Genomic DNA, 27,380 nt, shown 5'->3' with positions numbered 1-27,380 from the left:
GATAAATTTTTAAGGCTTTTGACACGGATTGCCCAGTTTTCCTGCAGAAAGAGTGCACCGCTTGATAAACCTGCCCGGCAGCGTGTTTCTGTTCCTCGGGGCCAAGAGAGTATTCTCAGTTTTAAAAATCTTTGCCAACTTGATAGGTGTTTAAACATGTTTTTTGGTTACTGATGGTTTTGAGTAAGTTTTTCAGGAGTTCTCCCGTAATACTCATTCTTTGTCATTTGCCTTTGACGAGCACTTTTGCTAATTATTACCTGATCTGTGAGCTCTTTACATAGTTACCGTTGTCTTTCCTCCATGTTGCCCGTATTGCCGTGACCATTATTTATTATTTGCCTTTTCTGGGAGGGGATTTTTTTTAGGGGAGAGGGGCGGAGAAAGGGAGAGAGAGAGAATCTTCAGCAGGCTCAGCATGGAGCACGACGCGGGGCTCGATCTCACAACCGTGCGACCATGACCTGAGCTGAAATCAAGAGTCGGATGCTCAACCGACTGAGCCACCCGGATGCCCCAAAGGGATTTTTTTTAAATCAATATCGTCTCTGGTTTCTGCCTCTGATGTTATATTTAAAATGACATCCCCAACCAAGAACGTATTTTATGACACGTTATCTTAGATTTTCCTGATAGTCTACGATGATTAAACGATGTGAATAAAAACGAGAGCGTCATGGATTGTGCATCCATGTTTCGGGGCTTGCGACCCGCTTTGAAATTCTGTGCCACCTCTGTGCTGTAACCTGTCACTGTGTTTCTGTACTGTAGCGTCTCGGGACTCCGCGTGGCCTGCCCTGAGGCGCTCTCAGCTGTCGTTTCTCGTGGTGTCTGTGGCCCACGCTTGTCGCTGGCAGACTGTGTGTGACGGCCGTCATGTGTTCTGTCTGCAGACCAGCTTGGCCCACAGGCTCGTGACTCGAGAAGGTTCCGTGGCCCCGCTCCCCCTCTACACGTCACCGTCCTTGCCCAACATCACGCTGGGACTGCCCGCCACTGGCCCTTCCGCTGTGAGTAGGCGTCGGCGGGTCTGCGTGGCCAGCGGGGGCGGGGGGCTGTCACGGGCCCTCGGCCCCGGGCGTCACAGTTGTACCTCTCCAGGGGACGGCAGGTCCGCAGGAGGCCGACAGGCTCACTCTCCCCGCCCTCCAGCAGCGGATCTCCCTCTTTCCCGGCACACACCTCACCCCCTACCTGAGCACGGCGCCCCTGGAGCGGGACGGTGGGGCCTCACACAACCCGCTGCTACAGCACATGGTCTTACTGGAGCAGCCGCCTACGCAGACGCCCCTCGTCACAGGTGAGCACGGTCGGCTCGGGGCCCAGCGGGGAGGCCCGTCTGCACCCCCGAATTTCTGGCCATGTCCTCTCCCGTGTTAAGGCGTGGGAATCGATAAATCGAGTCTCACTTACAAAACTAGGTAGAGTAAAAGCAGGTGTCGCTTAGACCTTCTGGAAGCTTCTCCAGAGAGACGGCTTCTCCCGTCTGCTTTTTCATCTGGGTCAAGATGAGGGGAGACGACTCTGGTAGATCGTCCGTTCCCATTCGTGGTGGAAACGTCTGTCGTGTGCCCCGCGTAAGGGACGCTCGCACTTAGGAATAAGTCAGGAAATGTGGCCGGAAGTTTGCACGGCAACTGTTCCTTTGGGAGGGACGAAGGTGTGGGGTCTGCTGCGGAACAGGGAAGTACCTGCTGTTCGTCTGCAGCACCCGGCCTCACGCTCGGCTCCCTGGAGGTCTGCTGATTTGTTTGCGGTCGTGATCTAACGTGACCTCCTTGACGCTTCGGTGGGAAGTGCCGGTGTGAGCGGGTCAGAGTCCCGACCTGTGGCCACGCGGGCCGCGGGCACGTGAATGTCTTTTGTGCCCACCGGTCTCTCTCCAGCACTTGGTCCTGAAGAGCCATGGGGCCGGTCTGGGCGTGAGGGGCCCATCCTGCCCTCTGTGTGTGTCCGTGTGGATGGCGGGCTTCCGTCTGTGTGTGTGTGTGTGTGTGTGTGTCTGTCTTTCTGTCTGGGCCCCCCAGTGCTTGAATTCGGGTCACCGCCCTCTTCAGAGTTGAGGGGGAGCAGAAGCGTCACCAGGCATCTCCCCGCCTTTCAGATGATGGGTCATGAGCACCGGGGCTCAAGGGTTCCGTCTGAAATCGCATCTGAGTCTGTGTGACACCCAGAGTCAGGGCCCGGGGTCAAGAGCAGTGAAGGATGCCTGAGTTTCTATCCTGTATCATTTATGTAAACCTACAGCTGACCCTCCTTGTGACCCCCGGTCCCCGAGCGTCTGCTCGTCACCCACCGTTAAAGAGCATTTTTCGGGCACATCCCTGAGCTTCCTGTGAAGTAACCTTTTTTGTTTTTAAGTAGGCCCCATGCCCAGGGTGGGCTTGAACCTGGGATCAAGAGTCGGCCACTCTACTGACTGTGGGGAGTAGCCTTTTTCCACAGGACTTGAATGACAGTCTTAGGTAAATCTCACCTCTCTGATAAACTTGCTGAACCTGACTCCTTCGTGATTGGCCACGTTGCTGCTTCTGCCCTTCGTGTGTGATCCGGTGGACCTTTCTGTGACAGCAGCTGCCGACAGCTTGCCTGTGGCAGTGAGACTGGCTGGGGCACGACTTCTGGTCCAGCACCTGTTAGCACTGCCCTCCCCGCCCCCGAACCTGCAGGCCCCTCCCGGCCCCCGGACACCGGCCGCAGGTGCTGGAGGCAGGGCCGTGGCCCAGAGCACAGGCTGTCTCGTCTCTGTCTCATCCCAGCTCAGTGACCTGGGCAGCCTTCCCTCGTGCCGTGCCCCAATATCCCCGTATGTGAAACAGGGGTAACGCGAGTGTCTGCCTCGCTGAGTTTCTTCGGGATTAAGTGAGGTGTGTGTTGGTGCAGGATGGGCCTGACACTGGTGAGCCCCCTTCAGGTGTTAGTTGTGTCGTCGTGGTGGTGACTTTTGGTTTTATCGCTTTTAACCTTCAGCTTGGCAGCCTCCCTCCTCTCCCCCAGGCTGCGCAGTCGGTCCTTCCCAGTTCTTGTGGCCCCTCCCAACCCCCTCCCCATGAACTTGGCCCCGATTCAGGTCTCTGGGATCACCCTCCAAGCTCCACCCCTGCCTGGGTTTCCTGCCCCTCAGGGCCTGAGAAGCCCTCTCCGCCCAGAGCACTGCCGTCCTGAGCTGGAGCACTGGCCGCGTGTGGCCCCTGATGTTTAAAGTGGACGTTAAGACCCAGAAGCAAAGTACCCACCTGGTTTCTCAGTCCCACGTGGGACATGGTGGGTGCCCATGTGGCTGGTGGCTGTCAGGGCACGTGAGCGTGGCCTATCAGGTGGTGCCGGCCGGCCGTGACGGCCTGGCTGCCAGCGGGCACAGGAGCGAGCCCTCTCCTTCTGGTGTGGCGCACAGGGGTGTGGCTCCCTCTTCGCCCGAGGGGGCCGCCCTTTCCCCGGCAGGCCCGGCTCCCAAGCCGGCTGTCCTGAGGCCTGGTCCCGACCTGGGCCCTGCCCCCGCCGGACGAGGCCCTTCCCCCTCCCGTGTGCTCTGCTGAGCTTTGCTTCGGTTTCGCTCCCCTCCTGCTCACCTTCCCTCGCGGAGGACAATCTGCACATCCGCGGCATCGCCCCGCTCTCCAGGCCCCTGTACGGGGGCGGTGCACTGCAGGCCCGCGGTAAACGTCTCTGGGGGCAAAGCGAGGGACACTCGGGGTTTCTGAGGTGGCTTGTGTCTGAGCAGGATCAGGGACAGTCCCCAGGTTCACCTGCCAGTGGCCCTGCTTTTCCGTGAGTGCTCGTGGGCAGATGGACACACGGACAGAACGGCTGAGCCAGAATAGCTGTGTCTCACGAACACTGGAAACAGGCCGCAGATGCAGAGGGGTCAGGGGGGACGGGCGCCAGGGCCGTGTCCCTCCCCGAGCGGGTCCGTGGGATGTCCCACCTCCGTGTGGCACTCACCTTGCTCCCCACTGCCCCAGGAGTTGTCCAGCCGAATCTTCTCCTGAGAAGAGTGACGTGCCCTCATACGCTCCCAGAGGTTGGGTCTCTGAGCGACCACCCGAGGCAGCGGGTGGGAATGGAACCGTCACCTCGGGGTGAGAAGGACACGTGTGTTGTCCAGGCCTCCTGCTGTGTGGCCGGAAGGCACGCTTTCAGCCCAGCGTCTCCCCTGGGCTGGTCCTCCGTAGTCGGTCTGGACGCTCAGCCGTGCAGCAGGGAGGGCGTAGGGAAGGCTTCCTGGAGAAGTGAGTGGCATCATTGCTGAGACCTTAGGTGAGGGTCTCTGGAGAAGGACAGGTGGAGGGAGCGGGTGTTGCACCTGGTGGTTGCGGGGTCATTCTGGCCTTCGGGTCACTCGCTGGGGCTGCCCCCCGCGGGCTGGCGGAACTGGCCGTCTGCCCGTGGCTGTGCATCTGAGCACGGGGACGGCGGCTGGCTTCCGCAGCAGTGATGGCATGCTCCCCTTGGTACCTGACCTCTCCGAGGAGGCGCGTGGGGCTGCCGCGCCTGGGGCCTGGCCCGCGATTCCCAACCCTGGCCAGGCCCCCAGAGCTCCAGCAAAGCTGACTGGTCCAGGCGGGCCCCAGCTGTGCGGGGATTTTCTTGCAGCGCTCAGGCTGTGCCGATGTGCAGCCTGGCACGCCCCTGGCGAGAACTTAGCCTTGTCCGGCTGACTGTCACTTGGAGGGCCTTAAAGAGTCCCACCCTGGCGCATGGGGCAGTGGGATGCCCCATACGGATTTCTAAGGGCACAGGCCATACTCAGCAGTGTGAATTCGCCTACTTCACCCGAGCCCCGCAGCACCAAGGCCAGCACCTCAGATCTGGGTCCGGAGCGCCAGGACAGCCTGACTCTTCGCCCGTTTCCCTCTTGACCCCCACGCTGGCTGGGGAATGTGGATGTGGTGCCTTTGTTTGCAAACTCGCCAACCCTGGATGGCCGAGCGAATGCCGGGGATTCCCACGTGATCACCGTTGTGCGGTCACTGTTGTGCGGTCCTGCGTGGGCTTCCGGTCGCGCCCCCCCTCCCCCCGGTCCCTCTCTCAGGACCGACATGAGGGGCAGGCGGGTGTCGTCCGTGTCCTGGAGCCCCGACAGACTTGCGCCAGCCCTATGGACGGGAAGAGCGAAGCGTCTCCCGACCTGCCAGGTACTCAGGAAAGGAGGCCCCCGGCAGCCCTGTCCTCCCTGCCCAGAGCAGGGTCCGCCGGGCGGCACAAGTCGGGCTCTGTCCCTGCACGGTGCCCATCTGGGCCCAGCGGGCCTCTGCAGGCAGCTGGGTCACCCAGGACAGAATTGGATCTTCACGTGGTGTGTGTTGTTTTTTTTTTTCAACGTTTATTTATTTTTTTTGGGGACAGAGAGAGACAGAGCATGAACGGGGGAGGGGCAGAGAGAGAGGGAGACACAGAATCGGAAACAGGCTCCAGGCTCTGAGCCATCAGCCCAGAGCCCGACGCGGGGCTCGAACTCACGGACCGCGAGATCGTGACCCGGCCGAAGTCGGACGCTTAACTGACTGCGCCACCCAGGCGCCCCAAGGTGGTGTGTTTTTATGCACAGAAGTCTTTTACGTTGTATATACCAAAAGCCAAATAAGGGTCTGTCATCAAAAGCCCTTGTTAATGACCTGAGGGGTCAACTTTAGGTTCTGAATTGGAAACCACCTGACCAGTAATGGGTTTGCCACTCAGAGGTTAGGAGTCCGTTTTCTGCAACGCGACCAGTCCCCGAGTGGGACAGCACTGGAGTTCTGTGCCCCAGGGGGCCCATTGTGAATTTTGGGGTGAGTGGGGTGGGCCCAGAGAGGGTAAAGGTGGGGGCGGGCCAGAACGGGGTCCTCCCGCTGTCTGCCCACGTCCCCATGGGGATAGTGGCCTGTGTCCTCAGGGCAGTGTCCACCCCGCGTGAAGGCTCACATTCATGCATGTTCCTGGAAGCTGCTTTCCTTCCGCAGAGCCAAGAGAAGTTTCTGTGCGGAAACTGGGGCGGCCGCCCAGCTGACCGCGGCGGCCCTGCGGTCCCAGTGTCCTGCGGAACCTGAGAAGCAGCTGCTCAGGAAACCCTGTTTTAGCTTTGTGTTTTCTGAGGCGGGACCCTCTTGGTGACTATGTCACCTTTGATCCCATAAATGCAGCTTCGTATGGCTGGCTTCCGAATTTTCATCCTCACGACACCTCTGTCAACAGTGGGTGAATTCTGAAATACCTTCTTAGGATCATGGGGTTTTTTTTACCTTTTTTTCTTTTTTTTAGCTCTTCTAGAAACTTGAGAGGGAATCAGTCTAGCGTTTGAGTTACTAACTTGAACTTAGCAGCCAGGCAGATAATGGAATTTAACATAACTTCTCCCAGAAAACAGCGAGCTGGACAGAAGGCGATGGCAGTTTAGGGGGCTGGAGTTGGCTGACTTCTTGAAAAGCTAATCAGGGACAACTTTGCGAGGGTTGAACCTTTTCTTGGCGTCTGCTCTCTCTGTCTGCATACAAAATTGTGGCTGTAATTTTGAAATCTCCAACCCACGAAGGGACAAGGGAAACAGGCTGCAGTGCCCCCAGGGGTCTCAGGGACCCCCTAGGGGGGAGGGATGGGCAGGTGTGCCTGCCTGTCGGGGGGCCGGCCACTTGAGCAGTTTCCGGGGCCGTGCTTTTGGGGAGGCAGGCATCTGCTAAGGTCAGGTACGTGCTGTTCCCCCCTCAGACAGGGGACCATGACCCGCGTCAGGTTCAGCCTGAGCTTCGTGGGTTAGTGTGCATCCAGCTCGGGCCGCTGGGGCAGCCCGTTTTCCGTTAGCAGGGAAGGGTGTGTTAGACTTTTGCCCAAAGAACCCCGGAAAGATGGTCAACTACCTAAGCCCACAATTCGCAAAACAGAAAGTACAGGTGGGTGGAAAGTTGACAGAAGGAAACAGGGTCGGCATCTGTGTCCCCTGCTGCACAGGGTGCATTTGAAAAGGAGACTCAAATGCACGTTAAAGCAGGATCACATACCCATCCAGATTCTTGAACGCTCAGTCCAGGGGCGGGTGCGGGGGAAGCAGCTGGTGGGCATGGGGGGAGGCAGCACCTTTGCAGAAATTTGTAGAAGATTCTGACCGCAAGCGCCAGGATTGTGACAAGTGTTAACACCCCCTTTGTGAATAAAGTCACCGCTCGAAGAGACCTTTAAAGGATTTGATCCCTCAGGACGGGTTTTTTCCCTCACAGCTTGGTTTCCGTGTCGGTTAGGGGAAGAGCCGTCTCCATGGTCTTCTAGAACGCGCCGGGCCACCGGGACCTCCGCAGCCCTGGTCAGTGTGGCGCAAGCCGCTCCGGCGGCCCCGCGATGCCGCTCGGACCGCAACCAGTCGTTCTAGGGCCCGGGCCTGTGCGAGGGGTCGTGGGGCCACTGCCGGGCGGACCGGCCGCTCCGGAACCTGTGACTCGGAACGCCTGCACAAGCCCACGCCGGCGGCCCACGGCGGCCTGCGCCCCGGGCTTCGGGGTGGAGCACGGGGGGCCCCCGCGTCACCTTCCGACGGTGTCTTTCAGGCCTGGGCGCGCTGCCGCTGCACGCGCAGGCGCTGGTGGGAGCGGACCGCCTGTCCCCGTCCGTGCACAAGCTGCGGCAGCACCGCCCGCTGGGGCGCACGCAGTCGGCCCCGCTGCCCCAGAACGCGCCGGCCCTGCAGCACCTGGTCATCCAGCAGCAGCACCAGCAGTTTCTGGAGAAGCACAAGCAGCAGTTCCAGCAGCAGCTGCACATGAGCAAGGTGGGTCTGCGGGCGCGGCCGGCGGAGCGCATTGGGGGGGGGGGGTGCATATCGCATCCGCGTGCGGCCCCGTGTCCCCGAGCTCCCTGGGCGCCCCTCCTCCCGAAGCGGACCCGCCTTTCTGAGCCCCTCGGCACCTGCGTGGGCCTGCCCGCCGGGACACCCTGCTCGCGGCGTCTGCGCCCTCGCACGGTCCCAAAAGAAATAGGGAAGTTCGGTGTGGTGGTGCCGGTCATCAAAACCGGAAACGGTCAGCGTCCCGTGAAGACGGCGGCCGCCAGCCGCCTGAATGCAGCCCGTGTGACCCCGCTGCAGGGTTGTGGGGACACGGTCCCCCAGCACCCTGCCCCTGAACAGCCAGATGCCCAGTGCAGGCCGAGCTAAGGCCCCCGTGGGAGGCGGGCACCCCCCCCCCCCCAACACGCAGGGCCAGCCAGCACGCCCTCCCCTGCACAGGAAAGGCACCTACTTACTTCCTGTGGGCGAGACAGGCTGTCAGTCTGTGCTCCCAGCTGTAAACCCCACTTCACGTTCGTCTCCCCAGTGCCACCCGTGGCTTCTTAATTTTATCGTGTCACTGTCTGACTGATAGGGTAGGAGGTGTTAGGAAGACGGGAAACACCCATTCACTCCTGGTACAGTCTTGAAAAGAATGATTGAGAAACGGGGTAACCTCCCTAGACTCTATTCCATGATTGATTATGAGCGTGAACGACGGGTGATTGAAATGTTTGTACAGCGTGCTCCTGGGATCTCGGGGAGCCGACGACGTTGACTAGTGCCGTCTGGCACCAGTATTTCTGCTTTTCGCCTGGGAGACGCTGTTCCTAAGGGGCTCCTTACCCGAGGGCACGAGGGCCCAGCTCCCAGCAGCCCTGAGACCTCCCATCCCGCAGCCCTGCTCGGGCTGCGTTGGGGATCGTGGCCGTTTCCTGCGTGATCTACGGCTCGTTCAACCCCTGCCTCCGAGTGCGTTCACTTCACTGACGCCCCCCCTTAGGGCGAGCAGCCGTGCACGGCCGCTCCGGTCTTCCCAGGGTCGCTGGCCACGGGAACCGAACCGCTGGGCGGCGGAGCCTCTGAGAACAGGAAAGACGCACCCGGGAGCCAGCTGTGCTCACCTGTTTTGGCCCGAGGTCGGCACATGGTCACCGGTGCTCTGCGGCCGTAGTAGCGTCACTTGTGAGAGCCCGGCACCTCGTGTGCCGTGGTGTCTGGTGAAGGTCCGCCAGGTGAAGGGCCTTTCTGGAGAACGCATGCCGCCGGTGGGCGACGGAGCCTCGAGCTGTGCAAGCGGCAGCCGCCCCCTGCAGGCCAGCGAGTGCGGGTGCGCCCTCTGGCGGGTCTGGGCGTAGTGACGTGGGAAATGTGGTGGCGGGACGCGCTCTCCCCCCTCTGTGGGGACGGTGCTCCAGGGCACCTGTTGCCCCCGCAGGACAGAGGCTTTGCTGGGGGAGGCTGTTCCTGTCGCGGCTTGAGCCCCGTGGTCCCCTGGGTCGGGCTGCGAGCCTCGCCGCGGACTTTCCTGGTCACCTCCGCGCTCTCGGCGCTGACCCTGACATCCGGGTCCTCCGTCCGGGCGGTCTGACCAGGGGCACGCCCACTCATCTTCCAGCCCTGGCCTCTCTACGAGTTTGGCTTTTCCCCCGACCCGTAGTCTGGCTTTAGCAAGGGCCCCGCTCCAAATACAGACCTGCGTTTCTTCTCCTGCCGTGTGTGGCGAAGGGGCTCCTGGAGTCCAGAGGGGGTCGCAGGACACAGCTGGTTTGCGTGTCGCCGACAGTGTTCGGCCAGCGCGCTGGCTGGCGGGAGCCTCGCCCCCGACGTTGGCTCCACTGTGCCGCCCGCCCACAGCCCGGCTAGCAACCCCAGAGCTGCATTTCGAAGGCGGCGACAGGCCTCTGGCCGCGGCCGTGGCCCAAGGACACTGACCGCACAAGCCCCCTGCATCACGGGAGTCTGCGGCTGTGGCCACGTGCCTCCCAACTCCCTCCGCGCTGCGGCCTGAGAGGCCGAGGCCGCCTCGGGGGTGTGGCCTGCGCCCCAGGGGTTGGTGGCACCTCAGGTGCCTGTGCTCCTGCCCCTGCCGGGAGCTCCCCGGGACAACGGGGCCGCTCGATCCGGCCTCCGGGAATCCTTCACGGAGCTGGGCTGTGTCTCGTGAAGCCCGGGATGGCCTGACTCCCCTGGAGGGACCTGGAGGCCTCTGCTCAGATGCCCTCACTTCCCAAGGAAGCGCAGAAAGCCAGAGAGGGAGTCCGGGACCCTCGCCCCGTAAGAGGCGGGTCCATGCTTCACCCCCTAGCTGTGCCCTCTGAGGGCCTCGGGGAGCTGCTTGGGAGGGCTGGGCCCTGGGGACAAGCACACGGAACACTGACCCTTGCACACAGGCGTCCGCCCAGTCCGACCCTCGTCACACCCACAATGTGGTGGTGTGGGTGGTGAAGCAAACGGTCTGGGAGGACTTGCGTCCAGACGTGCGGTGGCCAAAACGTGTTAGGCATCCTCGAAAACCTCTCCCCTTCTGGAAACCGAGTCAGAGCGTTCTCCACGGCAGCATAGTCAGGGGCTTTGCAGACGGTCACATTTTCTCGGAGCCACGGCGCCGGTCCCCCAGGAGCCTGGCTTGACCGCTGTGACTTTCATACCCCGCGTCTCTGCGCTTGGCACACGGGTGCTTGTTAACAAATGCGCACGAGGTGCTGGGCTCTCCTTCCCCGGCCGGCCCAGCGCTCAGGGTGTTGGGGGACAAGCAGTGCCTGCCGGCTCCAGCTCAGGCCCGGCAGCATCCGTCCAGGTCGTCCGTCCCTTTGCTCTGAGGCACAGAGCTCGTGCTGTCACGTCGTCTCCGCTGCCCTCATCCCTTACCTCTGCCTTATAGATTATCCCCAAACAGAGCGAGCCGGCCCGGCAGCCCGAGAGCCATCCCGAGGAGACGGAGGAGGAGCTTCGTGAGCACCAGGCCCTCCTGGAGGAGCCCTACCTGGACCGGCTCCCTGGGCAGAAGGAGGCACACGCTCTGGCCGGCGTCCAGGTGAAGCAGGAGCCCATCGAGAGTGATGACGAGGAGGCGGAGCCCCCGCGGGAGGTAGAGCCGGGCCAGCGCCAGCCCACCGAGCAGGAGCTGCTCTTCCGACAGGTGACCGCGCTGGCGGGGGCCAGGCGGGGTGGGAGTCGATGGACCGGGCGGGCCAGGAGGGACAGGCCAGGCCCTCTTTCCTCAAGGGGCGGCGCCGTATGGCCGGCCGTCGGTGGACACGGACGGGCGTCTTCCTCCCGGCCCTTCCCCGGGTGGTGTGGGAGGCGGGTGCAATTTGCTCTCTCTTTTACGTTAGCTGTGCCTAGAGATATAGACCCTCTGTCCACGGTGGGCATTTGTGCACCTGTATTCCGGCCAAATGCCAGCTTCGGAGTCCCTAGGGATGGTTTTCTTTCAGCTCTGTAAACTGTAGGCTCACATAAATCCAAGCGTTAGTAGGATTCAGCGTAATCATTGAAGGTGGAGGGGGTTGGAGATTGATTTATTTTTGTTGTTCTTTTTTTTAATTTTTTTTTTACTGTTTATTTTTGAGAGAGAGAGAGGGCAGAAGTAGGGGAGGCGCAGAGACAGAGGGAGACACAGAATCTGAAGCAGGTTCCAGGCTCCGAGCTGTCAGCACAGAGCCTGACGTGGGGCTCGAACTCACGAACCGTGAGATCAATACCCGAGCCGGAGTCGGGCACTTAACCGACTGAGCCACCCAGGCATCCCAAGGGAGATTGATTTCTTAATTGATGAAAAAGGTAGTCAGGGCCTTTGGGGGCCCACGAGGCAGTGGTGACCAACTTTACAGATCTGGAAAAACGGTGTGACGTAGTTCCAGGCACTGACACACAGCGACCAAACCCACTAGAGACTGATGAGTAAACTGATGAAAGATTTATCAATTTATAGTGAAAAATAAAACTTCCACGCCCACGAAACCACTAGGGCAGCCGGCCAGGGGTGCGCAGGAAGTGGAATCCGATCGTAGCCTTGAGCAGCGCAGCTACGTCTGGAGTGTGGCGGCTCCCACGGTCCGTGGGGGGCGTGCTGCAGGCAGGCGGCATCTCTCATGCTTTTTCCGTCGCTCCTTCGGAGGGGGTCCCTCTGTGGCTTCTGGGTCCACGTTATCAGCACCCCAGGCACCAAAGCGCTGCCCCACAGAGGTGGTCTGGACGAGGGGCGGTCTGGACGAGGGGAGGGGCTGCCTCTTCTGTCGTGCAGACTCCTGGCATCAGTGAGCCCGGCTGGCCGGCAGTGCCCACACCACGCTGCCCATTTGGGGCCCTTGTGGTATTGAGCCCTTACCAAAGCCGACTCCTAGAAATAGTTTTGTGAAAAAGAGGCATTTGTGAAAGTATGTTTAACCTCCTTGTGGTGGTTTTTGCTGGAAGGCAGCCAACGTGGGGTCCCGGGCATTGTCCACCTGGGTCCCCACCCGTCCTCAGAGAGGCACGTCCGCCCATCCCTGCCCCCTGACACCCGGTCGGTGGGTCGGCCGGGCCCCGGGCACCTGGAACCTGAACAGAACATTTCTTTGCCTCAGTGGAGCCTTCCTGCCCTCGGGCCGGGGTGTGGGACGCCGGGAGGCCGGGGAGCAAAGGTGGCAAATGGAAGAGTCAGCCGTTCCGCCCTGAGGCGCGCTCTTCTCTCGCGTCTCTGGCTGCGCATCAGGGACTCTTGGTCAGGGCAAGAGCACAGCAGACTCGCCCGGGAGGGCTGCCTGCTGGTGGGGACTCCTCGGGCGCCAGGCAGCCCGTCCCGGCAGCCGCCCCAGCGAGTTCCTGAACCGTGCGCTGCATGCGGGTGCCCAGAGCCGTTAGAGAAGAGATCCGTGTAGCCCTTCGGCCGGGGAGGGGGCAGGTGACGTGGGGGCAACAAGAGCCTGTGTCTCCCCCCCCCCCCCCCCCAGCAAGCCCTCCTACTGGAACAGCAGCGCATCCACCAGCTGAGGAACTACCAGGCGTCCATGGAGGCGGCCGGCATCCCCGTGTCCTTCGGCGGCCACCGGCCTCTGTCCCGCGCGCAGTCGTCCCCGGCGTCTGCCACCTTCCCCATGTCCGTGCAGGAGCCCCCCACCAAACCGAGGTTCACCACAGGTACCGTGCACGGGGGCGTGTGGGTTGGGGCGGCCGACCGGCACCTGCGGGCAAGACTGGGGCGCAGCCGGGGCAGACGCGGGAGGCCCGCCCTGGGCGGCACTGTCCAGAGGGCGAGGGGATACCCCTGACCCGGTCTGATCTGCGCCTGGGCAGAGCCCTGGCCGGGGTACTGGATGGGTTGGTCGCTGAGGCTCCCCACCCCCTTCTCTGATGCTGCGGTCTCTCCTGGGTGCCAAAGCCCATCTCCCCTTTGCCGGAGAACCCGTTGCCTCCAGAGACCGCCCACCCACAGGCCACCATGGCCGCCCCGCCGGGTAGCTTCCCCTCCACGGTCAGCAGAGACCGCGACCTCGTGCTTTCTCACCCACCCTTCTGTGAACCGAAGCTTCAGGTGGGGCCTCGGCTGTGAGGCCCAGGTGGCTTGTGGGTACAGTCGGGACAGCTCAGGCAGCCTCCGGGTCTCGCCTTCTGGAACCAGTTGTCCTCCCTGCCCCACCCCTGCGGGAGCACGGTGACACCTGCCAGCAGGACTGTTTCTGCTTGACCAGCACCGCCCCCTGCAGGCAGGGACGAGGACTGTCTGGCCGGGCAGGCGCCCCCCCGGGCCAGAGGCTCTGGGCTCTGAGTCGGGCCCTCCCAAGGCAGGCAGCGGGCTGCACCCCGGGCGTCCACGCTGCCCAGCCATGCCCGGCCCGGGACAGAGGGCGGCCAGAACGGCTCTTCACATCCTTCTCGGCTGCTGGTTCTTTCTGGTGACGGACAAAGAGCACAATCCCTAAAAACACAACGGTTTCATCCTTCAGACAGACCTCTAAGACGTCCTGTCCGCACGCTGTAACATGGAACGTCTGAACGTGCCCAAGTTCTCCTTGTTAAAAGGATACTTTTTATATTCAGAGGAAAATTTCATTAGTACTTATCCAGAGGCTGAATCATTGCTTTTCAGAAAGAAACCAGGAAACTGCAGAGGGTCACAAATAGAGTCAGCAGGTGACTAAGATGGGCACGTCCCTAAAAGACCCCAGAGACCCCAGTCCCTGTAACCATGGTGGAAATGTGCCCACTGTGGGGGCCGGGGAGGCCCCCGGGGCGCCTTTGTGCCTGCACGTCCCCTGCAGCGGCCTGGCCAGTGGCCTCATCTGCCTTACTGCTTTTTGAAAATGTATAAAATAGGACGAGCTCACCGAAAAGAAACAGGAGAGAAACACCGAGGAATTGACAGTTGCCTGGAATCCCACCCCCCAGAGGTAGCCACCCTCAGGATCGGGTTTAAGTCCTCCAGATCTGTTTCTGTGCACAACTGGACGGACAGGTTTCCAAAGACGGGACGCGGCTGTCGCCGTGGGCTTGGCAATTCTCCACGCCCTGCCTTGGCGGCATCCCGTGCACGTGGTCCTAGCTCGCCCTCGTGGCGGCAGAGCATCCTGGCTCCTCGGCTCTGCAGACTCGTGCGGTTGCTGTCCGGATTCCAGGTTCCTGTCTGTAAGCGGGAGTGACCTGGGGTCACCTCGAAAGTTCCCGCCACGGGATTAGTGAAGACTAGCCGACTGTTGTGTGGGGATGATGCCATGTTCGTCTTGTTCGTGTACACGCATTCCACACGTGCACGTGCGTGCACACGTATGTATGTATACGTTGCCATTACGAACTGCTGAACGCACCCTCTCGGGTACACGTGTCTTGTACACGTACTTTAGCACGTGGGTGGTGAGTGTGCTTGGTCCCATAGGCCTGTTCTTCGCCAGCTGCTTTTTTTACCAGAAGTCCTCCCTGCCCCACCCAGTCTTGCTGGTATAACCCAGGAATGCTCCAACACGAGGGGACCGACTCCCGTTAGCCTGACTCACGAGAGACTGAGAGGCAGTACTGGGCCCAGTACGTCCTGAGGCCAGGCGTCCAGCTTGGCCCTGTAGAAACAGGCTCATCCTGCAGCCCTGTTCCTGTGTTTGGTGACGCTGCCTCCGTTCTCCAGCATCAGGAACATAGAAGTAGCCGTGGGTCTGACAGCACAGCTTGTCTCACAGGGTCCCCACCTTTCTCTGCCTGCGGGAGCAGGTCTTAGCCACACATGCCCCTTCCCAGGCCCCGGCCTGCCCGAGCGGGTCCATTCAGCCAGCCTGACCTTCCAGTTGTGCCCTGGGAGACCAGGTACGGGGGGACTACAGACAGTGCTGCGGCAGGGGCAGCGGGACACCCCTCCCGGCAGATGTCACGTGGGCCCCGAACCTTCTCCACCCACTGTGGGGGGGGCGGGCATAGAGCAGGTGCGCTCAGCCCGCCCCTGCCCTCCCCTTTCTCCAGCCCCGTGTCCAGATGCACAGGATACGTCCACCTGCATGAGATTTTCCTGGCCGTGACATCAGTCACTCTGGTCTGGGAGTGTCCCCATCCCGTCTGGGGGCCGGCCGGACGTCGCTCCTCAAGGGCCACCCCATCCCCAAGGCTCCCTGGCACCCCGCTGTGCCCCCAAGGACGCTGCAGACCAGGCAGTTGGTTACCCGTATTCTGTGTTAATTCTCACCACACGTGCTTGCCCGTGTGTCTGTGTCATCGCACACGTGTCCCAGCCAGTCCGGAGGGTTCTGAGAGTAGGAAACAAGTCTTACCTTTTTTCTGAGCCCCCACAACCTTGGACGGTCCTCGGAACTGCTTGATAGGCTGCTCCCCGACAAGAGGGACTTGGATTCGGGGCCTAAAGCGTCTTAGTTGGGGGAAAACAGCACCATCCTGGAACATGAGTGCCACATGGCTTAGGCTTGGGAGCGGGCTGGGGCATCTTTTCTTGTCTTCCTGACTTGCCCCGCCACCCCCCACCCCGGGGACCCCTGGGCATGTGCGGTGAGCCGGCACACAGCCCCTGTTCCCATTTCTGTGAACCGCACTCGGCCTCCAGTGAACTTGCAGTTTCCAGACAAATCGTCCTAGGGGGCGCGGGGCTACGCTGGCCCGGTCGCTCCCAAGGAAGTGGCAGGTTGCGCCGCCGGGCAGCTCTGTGGGTGGGTGGAGGGCGGCGGGCCTGCTGCCAGAGGCCCCCGAGGGCCCCCCTGACCGCGGCCAACTCCGCTCCTGTCCCCAGGCCTCGTGTACGACACGCTGATGCTGAAACACCAGTGTACCTGTGGGAACACCAACAGCCACCCCGAGCACGCTGGGCGGATCCAGAGCATCTGGTCTCGGCTGCAGGAGACGGGCCTCCGGGGCAAATGCGAGGTAAGGCCGCCCCCAGGGCAGCTGCCGGGCTCTGGGCGAGAGGTCGCGACAGGCTGGGGGCCCCCGTGAGCGTTCCCGCCAGGGCATCGGGCACCGGTGTGTGGGCGGGAAGAGGCTCAGTCTGCTTTCCTGAACACCCAGGTCCTCCCTTGGGGGAGCCTGCCTCTGTCCTGCCTCCTTGTTCCCCTGTCACTTCTGTCCCCTCTATCCCCTTGCCCTTTCTGTCCCTCTATCCCCATCCCCCTCCAACCCTGTCCCCCTGCTCCCTCTATCCCCGCCCCCTCTGTCCCCCCTTTCCCCTCTGTCCCCCTGTCCCCACCTGTCCCCGTGTCTCCTCTATCCCTGTCTGTCCCCGTGTCCCCCGTTTCCTCCGTTCTCCTGTCCCCTAGCCTCCCCTGTGCCCCCCTACTGCAGGACAACGGCGGCCGGCCCCCCATATGCCCATCAAGTGGGGACCTATGTCCATCCCGCAAAAGCAAGGACGGGATGCGGGTGGCACGTACTTCCCTGCACAGTGACCCAGGCAAGAGCCCTAGAGCAGGCACGTCAGGGCCGTGGGGGCAGCAGCACCCCCTCTGTGTGTCCATCTGTTCTCCTTCAGAAGCTACAATATTTGGGGATCTAAATTCGTCTGGTGATACAGGATTTTGGGAGGGGAGAGGGGCACGAGAGCCCCACAGTGCCCTCTGGGGAGGACGTGACCCTGCCTGGTTGGGCAGGACGGAGGACGGCACCTGCTCTGGGGTCTGGCCGGAGGCTGCACCACCGGGGGGCAGCAGCGCCCTGGCAGGCACCCCTCCGAGGAGATCTTCCAATGCCCTGGTGTCCTGTTCGGCGGCCCTCATGGGACCAGGGCCCCTGCTCCTCCTTCAAGGACCGCTCCCCGTGACTGCTCTTTACCCTCTGGCCTCTCCTGGAGGGTCCCCTCAGTCGGGGGCCTCTGGGGGCCTTTCGGATAGAAGACTGCACACGATCGGTAGGGATAAGACCATGAGACAGAACACGTGGGGAGAATGGGGCCCTCGTCTGCCCCGAGGCGGAGTGCTGCCACTTGGTGGCCGGCGGCTGTGGGGCATCCTTGGACCTGTGGACGTGGACACCAGGGAGGAGGGGGTCTGTCAGACGTGGGGTCAGACCTGAGTCAGCAGGACGGCTGGGAGGAGGCCCGTGCGAAACACACAGTGACACGCGGGACGCAGAGCCCGGTGTCCCTGACGTGGGGGGACACTGACCTCAGGGCACACCACCTGCTTCACGCAGCCCCGAGGGATATGGCGTCCCTGCCTCCACAGGCTCCCACACGGGCCCCCAGGGCAGAGCGCAGGGCGCAGGTGCTGCACACGGGTGGTGGGTGTCAGCCCTTGACAACAGAGGTTAGAGGGACTGGCAGTGCCCGGACTTCCCAAGGTCCCCGGCCACTTGGAGACCAGAACCTCCTGGTCAGGTCCCCCCGATCCAGTGGACGACTGAGGGAGCCCCAAGGGCCGGGCTCCCCTCCCTGTGCTTCCGCGTCGGCCTCTGCTGGGCAGCGAAGGGCGCGGGCTCACGGCCCCGTCCACGCGGGGAGGCCCGGCTGGCAGACGTGCGGCCGCCGGCCTGCACCTGCCCGCTCCGCTCCCTTCGTCTCCCGTGTCCACGGCGTCCCTCAGGAAGCTGTCACAGCCAGCAGGAGCAGCCCCAGGCCTGCCTCGCGCTCGGGAACCCCACCAAGGCCCCCAGGGTCGTGTAGACGCCCGTGGGACTGTCGCCCTCAGAAACGTGAACTTTAATCTCGCTCCATAAACTGCCCTCCTCTTAAAAATTTAAGTAAGCGGAGCTCGTGTAAAGAACAGTGAATTTGATGTTAATTTCTGGGGGAAAACGTGGACATCGCTGTGGAGTCTTGATTTGAGGAATTTCCAGACCAAAGGAAAAGCAGAGGGGCAGGCAGGTGATGAGTGAAGGTAGCCGGAGGGCCCAGCGAGGATGGCAGGAAGGGTGTCTTTGTCGTGCAGGGGCCTGGTGCCCCGCCCCCCGCATGGGCGCTAGGGGAGCAGCTCCGCGGCTTGTGGCAAGCCCCACCCCCCACCCCCCGACAGGGGCCCCAGCAGTTAGAAGGCAAAGTGGCAATTTGATGCCAAATCATGTGGGTGACAGGGAAGGTTAAAGCGTCGAAGGCTGGAATTATCTTTCTAAACGGTTTCAAAGTTATAATTAACCCGTAAAGCCTCCAAAACATTTTTCAAATATTTTTTAAACGTTGTGCTGGGTGCTGTTTCCTTTTTGTTTTGCGAGGACCAAATAACCGTGTGCCCGTGCACGTATAAAATTCAGTTTCCTCCGGGGTGACGGTGTTCGTGGAACTGCCTTCTGTTGACACGAAGCCCTGCAGGCACAGGGAGACGTGCGCACCTGTTCCTTCTGTCCCCGCAGTGCATCCGCGGACGGAAGGCCACCCTGGAGGAGCTGCAGACGGTGCATTCGGAGGCGCACGCCCTGCTCTATGGCACGAACCCCCTCAACCGGCAGAAACTGGACAGTAAGAAACTTCTAGGTATTTCAAGGCCTTCTTTACCTTTACCGCCCGCGCTCGCCGGCCCCGCCCCTTGAGCGCCGCCCACCGGGCGTGTCCTGCGCCTGCGCGGGGCCTGCACCAGGTACTGAGGGGAGGGCGGGCGGAGGCTGCTGGTTTCGTGCCTGGGCCGGGGGTGCTGCGACCACGGCGGGCGAGAACCGCCGGTCTTGCGGAACGTTCCGTGGCAGGGCGTAGACACTGGCGGCGGATCGGGGGATACCCCAGCCGCGGACCTGCTGCCAGCCCTCTCGGGCAGTGAGCCCGGAGTCCGGGAGGCAGGGGCAGCCCCACGCGGGCTCCCCGCGGGGTGGGGGGCTTCCGCACTGGTGGGCCTGAGCGAAGGGGTCTCCTGCGTCAACGCCCCAGGAGGTGGGGGGGGGGGGTCTGAGCAGGGACCTCCAGCACAGGCCGGTCCGGAGCCTCAGGGCCCTCGGGCTCCTGGGCGCAGACCCCACCCCCGTCATGACCTGTCCGGGGCACCTTGACCCCAGCCTCCCAACCACCTTGAACCTGGAGGGACGCGGGGGGGCGGCCTCCTCCCCCCTGTCACCGAAGGCTCTGCTCAGGCTGTGCTGGGCGATCCCACCACGGTGTGGCCGGTCACTCCCTCGGTGCACGCGTGGGTGTGTGCCCTGCTTCACGCGTGCGTCGTTTCCTCCCTCGGGGAGCGCGTCTTCTGTGCTAGAAATGCTGTAGGCGTTGAGGTACCTGACACGAATGAAGCGCTTTAGTCTTTGGAGGGGGTGGAGCTGGTGGCCAGGAGGAGATCGGGGTCCTGTCCTAGGGCGGCCAGTCACATTACTCCCTGAGCCCCATTGCCCTGTAGTAACAAGGCTTTCGGACGACATGAACCCTTGTTCTGGGGACATAGGAGCCAGCAGCACAGGAGAGCCTGGGGGCTGGACGGCAGGGGGGCGGCAGGTGCCAGAAAGTGCCCTCCCGAGCTAGGGCTGGGGGTGGACGCCCCCAACTTGGGGGGGTTCGGCATGGCCACTGCAGAGACCTGGGCTCGGGACAGAGGGCGGGGAGGGGTCACATCTGGGGCTGGCCAGAGGTTCTGAGAGGCCTCCCCTGCCCCGGGCAGACATTGCCGACACCTCCTCAGAGAATGACCCGCCCTACGGAAGCTGACGGGATCCCAACGGGGAGCCACCAGTTCGTGAGCCCACCGTGTGCCCGGAGCTCCCAGTGGCTCTTAGGTCCTCAGTCTTATGAATAGATGACCAAGGATTATTCCCCAGGATTATTCTAGGGGCTCCATCTCCTAGAAAGCAGAGAACAGGGGCAGGACCTAGACAACAGGGGGAGGAATGAGAAAATCCAGGGAGTGTTCCTGCTGTGCAGAAGCTTCCGGGGGAAGTGAGAAAAAGGGAGGAGGGCATCATATAGCAATCACGGGCGAGCCACGGCTGCCCGGACCCTCTGAGGGGTGGCAGGGACAGTGTTGGAACGGTGGGAACAAGGGGACATGAGGAGGTGCGTGAGATTCCAGGGCGAGCGCCCCACGACGTGGGTGCCGCCTCGCCGGTTCCAGGCAGAGCGAGACCTTCCCCACCTGCAGCCGTGGCCGAGCCAGGAAGGGCGAGGAGGAGCTGAGCGGAGGCCTTTGCAGACACCCTTTCTCCAGGAGGACACGCAGAGCGAGGTCGAGGGGCCACCAGGCCGCGGGTGGGAGAGCCCGCTGCGTCGTCTGCTCCGGCTGCTGTAACCAGGCACCACAGACAGAGGCCAGAGTCTGTCGCTTACAGGCCGGCAGCGGGAGGGCTGGGATCGAGATGCCACACGGCGGGCGCAGTCTCTTTCAAATCACAGGTCTCGCTGCCTCCTCCCTGGGGCCCGAGGGGAGGGAGCCAGGCAGGGTTTTCCAAAGGCACTGACCACGCCCACCAACGCGCAACCCTCGTGACCTGACTGCCTCGAGCCCCGCTTGTAACACTGCCCCCCTGGGCGTCAGGGTCCCGTTGTGTGAGTCCGGTCACAGAAACCAGCCCCCAATGGGATTTGTTCCCCACGTGGAAGCATCCAGAACACCCTGGAGCAGTGTGGCTGAGGGCTTGTGCCAGCGTCTTGTTGGGCTCCCTCCTGCCCTGCTCCCCACACCTTGCTGCCGGTGCTGGCTGGGGGCTCGCTTCTCCCACTGGGAGGGGGAGCCGGGGCCTGGTAGGCTCAGAACGACACCAGAGCTGCTTGTCCTTCTGGCCACATGGTGGGTCTGGTCCACGGCCCGGCCAGGTGCTCTGGCTGCCGGGAGCTCTGCTCCCCAAGACCCCCTGGGAACCCCAAGAGAGCTGACGCCAGATGTACCCCAGAGACCCTCCCACCCCGGCCTGTTCTGTCACAAGAGCCATCACCCCACAGAGGTACTTGTGTCCTCTGTTTACACAGCAGGGTTTGTCCTTGCTACTCAAGTCGGATTTTCAAAGCCCGGCCGTCGTGGTTTAGGGTACGCTGTAGGAGGTGACACCGTAAGATGTGTGGGGACAGTTGGCCAGAACGGGAGGGAGGTTCTCCCAGCTCCCTGTGGAGAAGGGCGTGCTGTGTGCTCTGTCCCTCAGTCGCGGGGTGTTCGTGTGTGGACTGCAGTGTGCCCAGGGCCCCGGTCCCGGCGGTCGTGGAGTGGGACTCAGGCAGAGGGTGGAGGTCTGAGCTGCTAGCTACAAGGGCAGGACTGCAGGTGCGGAAGGACAGGTTGCTGGTGGAGGGCTTGGGGACCGGCGGGGCCAGAAAAGGTGGGAACCCGGGCAGAGCATGTCCAGAGAGGGGAGCTTCAGAAAGGAGCCTTCCGGGATGCGGACGGTGGGGAGGTGGCCAGTGGCCTCAGGGACGAGCTGAGCAAGGAGGCTGCGTGAAAACAGGCCAGTGCGGCGCGACAGGCAGGGCGGCCTCCGGGACCCTGCGGGAAATGCCACTCCTTCCAGGGCGGCACCTCGGCTGCCTGGAACATCTCCAGTACGGGAGAGGATCCTGTGGGCCCCGTCGGTGCCACCAAGGCACAGCACCAGTAAGCCCCCAACCTCACGGTCCCTGGGGCCGGCTGGACAGCCCCACAGCGGACGGCAGTGTCTCCTCTGTCCCAGACGAGCGCACTGAATGGCCCCCGCGGCTGTCCCCACTCTTAGCAGGGGGCTCGTCCCAGCTCAGCCCCTGCTTCCTTGCCTGCCCCCAGAGGCCCGTGTCAGCTGAGCCGCCACCAAGGGGCCTTTTGCACTCGTGTGTTGTCTTCTGACCGTGAAGTTGGGCGGGGAGAGGCGGGTCACGGGGAGAGGCGGGCCCGGACGCTCCGGCAGCGGAACCGGCCAGGTCCGGGAGCTAGTTTCACACTCGGTTTAGGACGGATGGTGAAGGAGAGGCGTGGCGTATGCGGGATCTTCAGGGAGGAGGGCCTGGAGCTCTCCTAGTGGCTGGCCCTGCAGCGGTGCCTCCGGGGCCGGGGTCCGTGTGGGGTTGCCCCTCCTCACTCAGGCCCCCGAAGCCCCCCTCCTGTTTGCGCCGTCCTCACACCTGCTCCTCCCCCGCCGCGATGCAGCCGTCCGAGTGAGCTCTGTGTGTCTTTTGTGGTGGCAGAGCCTGTGCCGGCAGCGCGTGAGCGTGTGTGCGTGGGTCACGCCGGCGAGGCCCTAAATCGTCACTTCCTTTTGCTTCCCCGCTACACGCTGTTTCGAAACCCATTCCCATCGCTCCGGGGACACCTAACCAGCTACCTTCTCTCCACTCGGGATCCGTTTTGAGAGTCCCGGTGGGGGCGCCTGGGTGGCGCAGTCGGTTAAGCGTCCGACTTCAGCCAGGTCACGATCTCGCGGTCCGTGAGTTCGAGCCCCGCGTCAGGCTCTGGGCTGATGGCTCAGAGCCTGGAGCCTGCTTCCGATTCTGTGTCTCCCTCTCTCTCTGCCCCTCCCCCGTTCATGCTCTGTCTCTCTCTGTCCCAAAAATAAACAAACATTGAGAGTCCCGGTGATTGTGCTGGTAACCAGGCATCCTGTCGTCAGTCTGACTGTTCCAGACCCAGTACAGTTGGCCGTTATCTTGTTGCTACCAGAACCCTAATCGGGCACGTGAACACCGCCGTGTGAGTTCCCTCCCTCTTCAAAGCGAGTCTTCTAAGCCGTGTGCGAGAAGACCCGCGTGGGCACTGAGGTGCAGGGCCGCTCGGCTCGGCCGACGCGCACCGTGGACGCTGAGGGGTGTGGGTCTTGGCCTTCTGACGGCCGGCCCCTGGAAAGGGAGCCTGGTCAGATGGCCGCGTGGCGCCTGGCAGCGCTCGGGAGGGGTGAGACCCCGTGTGGGGAGCAGCGGTGCCTTCCCCACGCCCGCGGGCCCACCAGCCCGCCTCTCAGCAGCTGCGCCGATTGGAAAAGCAAGGTGGCCCTTCACGCATCCGCGCCCGCTCCGCCCGGACGTTTGTGGCTTTGCCGAGGTGATGGTGGCCCCGGACCACGGGAGGCCCGAGTGAGCCACAGGCAAGGAGGTGGCTGGGGACAAGTGAAAATGAGCTGTGCTGAGAGCCGGCCACGGTTCCTCGGGAGCTGTTTCCGGAACCGCTCTCCTGTCCAGAAGCGCATGCTTAGCGCCCACCCAGGAATGCACGAGGGTCCTACCTTTTCCTTCTATTTCGGTCTTTGGTTGCTGGCTAATGAGCAAAGTCAACATATTTAGGTGATTTATGCTTTTAACGTAGACAGTATTGGCTCTAATTTCAAAAAGAGAAATCTAGTCTCTTAGCAGAGCCTCCTTCCACTTGGACTTAGGCACACAGATGTGTCGGAACGCATACACACGGGCCTGTGGATTATCCGGGAGGAAGCTCTTCAAATCCCACACGTCGTGTTCCTGTGTTAGAATCAGCCACGGTGGGCAGAGAGCCCGTCATGAAGCCCCAGGGCCTAGCGAGGACTCCGCACCGGTCCCAGGACTCAGTCGATGACCTAGGCCATTCGGGGGGCCTCTTCCCGGACACGGGGCAAAGCAGGACGGCAAGAGGCCCGGCATCCGTGCCCTCTGCTTCCCCGGGCCCGCTCCCCCAGCCCACCTGCTCCCTGCGGCATCTCCCTGCAGAGGGTCCCTCACGGTGCCGGCCGGGCAAGCCCCTCAAGAGCCACCCTCCCCTGCCCTGCACGTCCTGCCTGCCCCCCTACCCACTCACACATCTGTGTGTTCCTGGCTGTGGGCCGGCCGCGGGCACGAGGGGAGGCAGGCAGACGTGTCCCCACCCTCACGGGGCAAACTCTCAGAGTATGTGGCAGCGGGAGCCGCGGATCCAGGCAGTGGCAGTCAGCAAGACGTGGCACGAGGAGAGCAGGCGGGGCGCAGGGAGAGGCCGGTCTGAGGTCGGGACCCCGCGGCCAGGCGTTTCAGAGGTGGGAGGGGACGGGCGGCTGTAGGGTGCGCCGTGGCCCCGGGTGAACGTGAGCATTGTGTGTCATGTGAGCAGCAGGAGGGTGCAGGCCGGGGCTGGCCCGTGACGTGGCCCCCGGTGGCTCAGTGCCTAGTGTGGTCCACACCGGGAGTCGGGATGAGGTGGGCACGGACGAGGCCAGAGTCCGGCCCGGGCCTGTGGTCCCAATGGTATGGCTCACGGGCATCTAGAGCAGAAGCCAGTGTTCTGGGGCAGGCAGGGGTGGGGGGGGGGGTGGGGGGCTCCCCGCAGTGGGCGCAGCCCTGCCACGTCCAAACAGGAGGCCAGGGGTGCCTGGTCGGCTCAGTTAAGTGTCCGACTCAGGGTTTCTGCTCAGGTCGGGAGGTCACGGTTCCTAAGTATGAGCCGCATGTTGGGCTCTGTGCTGGGCACGGAGTCTGCTTGAAATTCTCTCTCGTCCTCTCCTCTCTTCCTCTCTCAATCTCTCTCTCTCTCTCTCTCTCTCACTCTCTCTCTCTACCCCTCTCTCCCTCCCTCTCTCAAAAAAAAAGAGGAGTCCGAAGCTGGCCTAAGGAACCCGCCAGGGGAGGCCTAGGGGCCACGGGGGCAGGGCGCATGCGGGAGCAGCGGGCAGCCCAGAGCGGGTCTCCTGGGCCACCTCCCCAGGCACGTGGCCACATGGAGCCCTAGGGGGGCGGGTGCTCTCTGTCCTTTGTGACAGGGGAGTCGTAGGCTGGTTGCCAGCCAGCGCTGGATCACCCTGAGGAAGACAGTCCCGGTCTTCGTCACCAGGGCTCAGGCCCGAGCCCCGTGGGAGAGGGGACTTGCCCCGGTGCCGCTGGCCGGCGTGGGCCTTCCGGGTGGTTTCCTAGCTGTGTCCGTGTTTATAAGTGGGGAGGGGGGTGTCGTACTCACATCCCCCCGGGATGCTCCGTGTGATTCCGGGCCCTTCTCTCTCCCTTGTTTGTCGCCAGGGGGCGGGTGGTGCTGCCGGAGCCGCGAACCCGGGAGGACGAGGGCCGGCGGGGGGGCCGGGTCAGGTTGCTAAACAGCGAGAAGTTCTTGGGACACAGCCTTTCGGCTCGTCCTGTGCTCGGTGTGCCGGCTCAGGCTGGAAGGAGAGCCCGCCTGTCGGTGCAGACCCCCAGAGGGGTGACCGTTGCCTCGGGGAGGGGGAGGTCTGTCCACGGGGACTGTCCCCCAGCAGCCACACGGTGATGCCGAGGTACCTGTGACGCCAGCGGGCCCCTCGGAGCGTGGCTGTGTTGTGCGCCTTCCGCAAGTGCCAGCGCCCCTGGGCACCCCGTTCCCGGAGCCCGCGCCGCGCTCCCTGTAGGCGGGGCGCCTGTGACCTTGCCCTCCTGACCTTGAGTGTCCTTCTCCCCGCAGGCTCGCTAACCTCGGTGTTCGTCAGGCTGCCCTGCGGTGGTGTCGGGGTAAGTGCTTCTTTAATGTGTAAATAATGTCCTGCTTGTTCTCGGGCCCCAGTGGCCGCAGAAACCGCTGCCCTGTTTTCCGCAGAGTGGATAATTGCTGCCAGGTGCTTTCCGTAAACAGGGTCTGGCGGGTGGGGCCGCCCCCCCCCCCCGCCGGGCCCTCCCCCACCCCCCACCCCCCACACACGTGTGGCTTCAAAGGCCCGGGGCCTGGGAGCATTTGTAGGCTGGAGTCGGGCACCTTCCTCCGGGAAGGCCGTCTGGCACGCAGGCGCGCCGTGGGGAGCAGGTCGGTCTCGCCTCCCAGCCTGCGGAGGAACGGCCTGTCTCGGCTCAGGCTGCGGTGGCACAGGGGTGTGTGAGGTCACTGTGTCCGACCGCCAGCCGGGGGCCCCGGGGAACCTCTGAAGGCCGTTGTGTTGGGGAGGTGGGGGGGGCTGCTGCTTTTCTGTGAGCGATAACGCCCTCAGGCCGGCCTGCTCAGGAGAGCCAGCGTCTCTCACGATTTCTGGTCTGGACGTCCACCCTGCCCGCGGCGCAGTGAAGGTCAGGTGTCCACGGCCAGCACTTTTTGTTAACGGGGAGAGGCCCCCATCCCAGCCCCCGGCTCCCGTCGCCCTGGATGACAGAGGGGTGGGGGGGCGAGAGCGGGGCCCGGGGCTGCTGGCCATCGAGGCCGCGTAGGCCGTGAAATAGCGCAGTCGGCCGCGGAGGGAAGGGGCCGGCAGACACCGCGGACAACAAAGCCGCTTCGGCGGAGGCCGCGCAGGGGCAGAGTGTGAGCCTAATTACAGATCGCAGGGTGAAGCCCCAGGTCTGGATTCTGTTATGGAAATGAAACAAAATTGTTTTCTTCCTGAGTCTTTACAAAACTCGCTGCTTTGAAAATTATCCCGTCAGAAAGAGAATAAACGGCATTTACTCATACCACCACCAAGCCCCCTAGAGTTATTTTATTTTATATTGTAAGTAGGCTGCAATCTCTTAATTCGGGGCAAATTTTTGGCGAGACTTGAAAAGGCTTGGATTCGGCTGCCCTGCAGCCAGCGCGCCGTGCGAGGCAGGATTTGTAATTTGCAAAAGGGAGAGGGAGCTCAAGTCGGGCCTGGGGCCTGGAGCCAGGCAGCCCCCGCTGAGGGTGCATCCAGATCTGAGCCCCTGCAGACCAAGCAGCACCCACCTTCACATCGGGGCATGAGAGCGCTGAACTGAGTAGAGGAGGCCTGGGGACTCACTGGTAGAAGGCGTGAACCGTAGGGTCTTTCGGGGATGGCTGTCTTTCGAGGCCTCTCCATAATCCCCGCTCCCAGGAGGGCGGAGAAGCACTTTGCGTGTGTGGGCTCGGCGTCACTGGTGGGGTCTCGGGAAAGCCAAGCAGACCCCGGGAGCCTAAGTGTGGGTGGGAGTGTGCGTGTTCTGGGTGCTGACGCAGGTGAGGAGGGGCCTCTCCGCTTTTCCTGAAAGTTATTCTGAATTAACATTTAGGGTGTGGGATGGTGTTTTCAAGTTGTTTGCAGACCCCTTTTCCCTTAACTGTGCCGAAAAGAGAGTTTGAAGTCAGCGGAAGCTTCTTTCAAACCAAATGAAAGGATCCGCTGTTTTGCTCACCTCCTGATCTTTTCCATCTTCCCCTTAAGGGGACGTGGTGTGGGTGAATCCCCCTCCCTGCTGGCCCTGTGGCCCCCTCGCTGGCCTGGGCGCCCTGAGCAACGTGGCTCCCCAAGGGCCGTGGTGTGCCCGGCACCGGCCGCCTCCGGTACGTCCCTTCTGAATCTCTGCAGGAAGCGTCCTCCAAGTTTTCCTCTGCTGGAAGAAACGTAGCAGCCCATTTGCACTTTGGTTCCTCGTTCGAGCTCCTGCATGGCAGTGGCCCTCCTGCCCCGCCCTCCCCGGGGCTCTTGCCCCTGGAACTCAGGGCCAGAAGGCAGCCATCCCAGGCTGGCCCAGCAGTGGCAGCCTGGGACTCCG

The 27,380-nt window shown here is 62.7% G+C and overlaps 1 protein-coding gene across 6 annotated transcripts in view; it reads left to right on the top strand.

The window, feature by feature from the left end:
• Positions 1-27,380, top strand: part of HDAC4 (histone deacetylase 4) — a 295,410-nt gene that overhangs the window by 229,342 nt on the left and 38,688 nt on the right. For 2 of the 6 annotated variants that reach the window (XM_045482339.1, XM_045482345.1), the window contains 8 exons: positions 894-1,010; positions 1,102-1,300; positions 7,515-7,735; positions 10,617-10,874; positions 12,670-12,856; positions 15,936-16,069; positions 18,482-18,602; positions 25,366-25,412. In XM_045482339.1, the coding sequence (XP_045338295.1) occupies positions 894-1,010; positions 1,102-1,300; positions 7,515-7,735; positions 10,617-10,874; positions 12,670-12,856; positions 15,936-16,069; positions 18,482-18,602; positions 25,366-25,412 (1,284 nt within the window). The remainder of the gene's footprint in view (positions 1-893; positions 1,011-1,101; positions 1,301-7,514; positions 7,736-10,616; positions 10,875-12,669; positions 12,857-15,935; positions 16,070-18,481; positions 18,603-25,365; positions 25,413-27,380) is intronic. The other 4 variants (XM_045482343.1, XM_045482342.1, XM_045482341.1 and 1 more) reach the window with 4 other exon arrangements.

Source organism: Leopardus geoffroyi, chromosome C1 (genome assembly GCF_018350155.1).
Source record: "Leopardus geoffroyi isolate Oge1 chromosome C1, O.geoffroyi_Oge1_pat1.0, whole genome shotgun sequence".
Lineage (NCBI taxonomy): Eukaryota > Metazoa > Chordata > Mammalia > Carnivora > Felidae > Leopardus > Leopardus geoffroyi.
This window is presented reverse-complemented; position numbering and strand designations above follow the sequence as displayed.